Here is a 4,236-nt window from a genome sequence, read left to right as displayed (position 1 = left end):
TAGCGCGCTTAAATAAGGAAGCCTACAGCTACTATGATTCCTTATTTAATGCATTGTCTATATTATGTAGAAATACTATTAGCATGAAGGGTAATATGCAAACTATGAACATATTTGGTAATATAGTTTCCTATATGGTATATGAACGAAAATTTCCCTATCTAAATCAAAAGGATTTTGGGCCGAATGTGGATAAAGAATTGGGCTTTATTAAACCGGAGAAAAATAAAAAATATCCAGATTTACAAGTGGTCATTCAAAAATAGCCACAGTTTTAAAAGTAATCAAAATTTAGCTACTTTTCATGTAAAGATAAATCTGAACAAAAATACTGTTCAAAATCCGAAAAATACTCCATCATAATATACTGGAGTTCAGCATAAGTAAACTGGAACTCCAACATATTATAATGGAGTTCCAGCATAAGTATACTGGAACTCCATCATAAGTATACCGGTCCAGTATATGCTGGAAGTTCATATACAGCTGCTTCAATTTCCAGTATATTATGCTGGAACTTTCTGGGTGTTGGAGTTCCAGCATAATATGTTAGAAGTTCATACATAGGTGCACTGATCTCCAGTATATTATGTTGGACCGGTCTCTGTTGCAGCAAAATAGTAGCTATTTTTTAATGACTTTACAAACGCTGACTATTTTTGAATGACCAATCCGAAAACTGGCTAGCCCGTGCTATTTTTACTATTAAACCTCACTAGCCCAAAACCACAACGGCCCATCTTTAATTACGCGCGACCTTCTTATTCAGCTCAACTTCCCCATTTTCAAATGAGCTGCGAACTCGTTTCACTTTCTCTTTCTCCGGCGAAATCGATGTAAGTTACCTTCTTCCTTTCTCTCTCTTCCTTCAGCTACATTTTTTCTTTCAACTTATTCAGCTAGATTTCCTCTAGAGATAAAAATCCTAGTCCATTTTTCGAATGATTTGATTTTGCTTGTTAATGAAGAAGTGCATTGGCAAAATTATGGAATTTAACTTAATTGTTAATTTCATGACTGCTAGTTTCATCAATTATCCGATCTCATTTCTCGATGTCGACTACATTTCTTTGCTCTTTCAATGAAGAATCGTCGGGATAATTTTGGAGAGAATTTACTCAGTTCTCTTAAACTCACAAGTATGAGAAGTGATTTTATTTTTGTAAATCTAAAACTTTGAGCGTGCAGCAATTTCTATTTTCTTCAGCCTTGGGATTCTGCTGTTTCCATTTTGTGTAGTTTTGATTAAGAGTAGTCCTATTCTGCTTCTAGGCGGTCAGAATTGCAATCTGTAACGATTTTAGCCATATTTTTGTCTCTACATTGATCCGTAGCTTGTTCCGATGAATTTGTTTGTTTCATTGGCATATTAACTAGTTTGCATAACTTATCAAATATATATCATTTTGCTAGTTGGATGTCATTGATATAGTTTGGAGGAAATGATCTCCCGTGACTATTTACAATTTGAATAGAAGAAAATGATCCTCATCTCTTTCGGGTGCGCGGGGGAATAGCTCTTCTAGCATCAGCATGGATTGACCGGAGACTGGGAGTAGTCGTCATCTTTTTCCATAGTAGTCATCTAGCAAGAAAGGGAAAGACCACTTAGCGCAGTGGAATAGAAAAGAGAGGGTCGAGCACAACTTACGTGTCACCAGAAATCTTTTTTCGTTTATTGGGAGACTGAATGAAAAAGGCCTCTCGTTGATCATTCCTATGTTTCGGTGCTTGCCTTTTCTTTTAAGAATAAAGATCTTCATCGATCTCCACTACGACTGTCACTCCTACAGGATCGGGATACTTTTTTTACATATTACGAGAAGGTCGTTGAAGTAGGATCGCTAGGGGGATAGTCCAACGGTACTCCTTGCCTCTGGTGACACAATTAACCAAAGGGGACCGACAGACAACTTGTTTAGTAAAGTCTTTTATCTTCCATTCAGGGGTCATGAATGATTAACAGAAACGAAGGGTGAGTGCAACGAACTAGAATTTTGGACCAGTCTTGTAGCGAATAAAGGAAAAAGGTCGCAGTAGGGGTTAGCAGCATCGGGAGGCGGAGGTGTAGGCGACAACTGTTTATAGGTTGCTCGATCAGGCCAAATAACCGATTTTGAGTCTGCCTGAGATTGCCATAAGACCTTCTCCCTATGGAGCAATCAATGAATTCCGGTGAAATAGAAGATCTACGTGACCAAATTTTCCTGGTAAAAAGAGGATCTCTCTTCTTCTTCATTCTCAAGAGGAATGCATCAACAAAACTTCCCTTCCATATAGATCGTCGTGGCATGAACTTATTTCTTCGCTTCGATTCCGCCCCTAAAGCTAGCTCCTACTCCTCCTCTAACAAAGATCTATTGTGTTATATTATACTGATTGCCAGTGACGATGGCCATATAACTAATTCAACATTTGTAATGTGCCATATAACTGACCTCCCACTATAATTTGTGGATTTCCTTAAAAAAAATTCCCTTTTGGGATTGGATTTAGTAACTAAATATTCAATTTGCTTAGTCAAGTATCAGCATATATATATGAAATAAATGCACAAGCAAATGAGATATATCACAAATTAGGTTTGACATAGTTATCTTATTTGTTCTCTAGTTTATTGACAACTTTGTATACGTGTCATATTTGTCCAGTTTCTGCAATTACAGATCAAGAATGGAAATAGAAGTTGCTGATCTCACAAATAAGCACATGAAACCTTCTGTACACCCTCTATCCACCTTAAGTTTTTTGACTACTATGATATTTTTCCTGACAGATGGTAACGTGCTACTAGGTGGCAGATAGTGAAACAACAGAGAATAATATCGAAGTAGCAAAGGATGCAGAAGAAGAAAATGCTTTGATTCCCGTCCCTATGGCTTCTGAACAGATGGAGGCGGAGATTGCCAATATTCTTGACAAGATGAACCATTTCACTCAGCAGGTATGTGTACTAACTGTTATACCTCATATAGCTTGAAGTGGTAATATGTCAAAATATAGGACAAAGTGGTTGAAAGACCTGCCTAATTCAGTGTATGATGGAATTTTGATGTTGCTAAAATAGCGTCGAGCATTTACGTTTGCAAACATGCCAGTGAAAATATTGATTTACTGTAGTTCCACATGTTTATATAGTTGATATCCTTTTTGTTATCAATTTGAGAAGGTATCTGAACTGCTGGAGTCAGGGAAGTCCATGCTTAAGGAGCTGAGTTATGAATTTGAAGAACGGTTGATTCAGTAAGTGAAAGTTAAGCAAGTACTTAGACATGAATTGCCTTGTTTTCTGAACCATATTGTTTGCAGAATACACAAGGAACAGATGGAAAAGTGGCAAGAAGAGATTAAGGAACTGCGTTCACTTGACACAGCAAATGAGGAGGCTGATGCTCTGTTGCTAAATGCTAAATATCTACTTCAGAATGTCCATGGTGAATCCTGAGCTTATGCCGTAGTTGAATGTAACTTTTCAAGAGGTAAGTTGTCCATAGTTTGCTGGGTAATTGACATTTTCTGCATTCATAGTGCCCTAAGTTCTCAGGAAATAGTAACAAAAAATCAAAAACGTTTTCCATGTTCTGCAGGAGCATAAGAGTACCTTAAAGGAACTTCTTTGATGAAAAGCTGCTTACTTAGTTTACCATGTGATAAAGATACAACCTAAAGAACTTGGTGCTGGTTCATTTGCACGTAATATTGCAGTTTGTGTGGGGAACTCTTTGGTGCAATTTATAGTTGAAAATTGAAATGCCTTTTTCCGAGATAAGATTCTTCTAACTTTGTCACCAATCTGATGTCTTATGCCATATATGCAGCCACGCTAAGTTGTTTCTAGAATTCTTCCTCTCTCCACGTATGTTTCTGTGTTTAACTGGTCCAAGTAGAGGGCCGTTAGTGAATTAGGGAAAATATGAATATATGATACAAAAAGGAAACAGTGAAGGAGAGTTTTTGACCAATATTGTCCCTTATCTTTGAGGGTAGGTCTATTTTGGTCCCTCAAATATAACCGTTAGCATATTTAGTCCCTTAAGTATGCTAAAGCGGAGCACCTTTAGTCTCACTGACACAATATGTTAAAAAACTAACGGTGTTACCCAACTCTGATTCATGAAGCAAATCTTCTGCTCAGAAGCAAAACGCTTCCTCTCCTTTTACTGGATAATGCAAATTATCACTTTAATTCCTCATTTTTAGATAATGTCTTCTAAAATTTTGACCTTGAAAATACAA

The 4,236-nt window shown here is 37.0% G+C and overlaps 1 protein-coding gene across 1 annotated transcript; it reads left to right on the top strand.

Moving 5' to 3' along the window:
* Nucleotides 1-793: 793 nt before the first annotated feature.
* On the top strand, nucleotides 794-3,840 carry LOC104228087 (uncharacterized). The gene is made up of 6 exons (XM_009780489.2): nucleotides 794-836; nucleotides 2,652-2,721; nucleotides 2,795-2,944; nucleotides 3,170-3,243; nucleotides 3,310-3,479; nucleotides 3,588-3,840. Exons 2-5 carry the CDS (start codon nucleotides 2,674-2,676, stop codon nucleotides 3,443-3,445), a joined length of 408 nt encoding a protein of 135 aa, XP_009778791.1. The 5' UTR covers nucleotides 794-836; nucleotides 2,652-2,673; the 3' UTR covers nucleotides 3,446-3,479; nucleotides 3,588-3,840.
* Nucleotides 3,841-4,236: the final 396 nt, after the last annotated feature.

This window comes from Nicotiana sylvestris, chromosome 6 (genome assembly GCF_000393655.2).
Source record: "Nicotiana sylvestris chromosome 6, ASM39365v2, whole genome shotgun sequence".
Taxonomy (NCBI): Eukaryota; Viridiplantae; Streptophyta; class Magnoliopsida; order Solanales; family Solanaceae; genus Nicotiana; species Nicotiana sylvestris.
This window is presented reverse-complemented; position numbering and strand designations above follow the sequence as displayed.

Excerpts from the sequence above, each read along its gene's own strand:
- LOC104228087 (XM_009780489.2), top strand. The coding sequence starts at position 2,674 with ATGGAAATAGAAGTTGCTGATCTCACAAATAAGCACATGAAACCTTCT. Across the intron at positions 2,945-3,169 it reads TGAACCATTTCACTCAGCAG|GTATCTGAACTGCTGGAGTC; the intron begins GTATGTGTACTA and ends CAATTTGAGAAG. Across the intron at positions 3,244-3,309 it reads TTTGAAGAACGGTTGATTCA|AATACACAAGGAACAGATGG; the intron begins GTAAGTGAAAGT and ends TATTGTTTGCAG.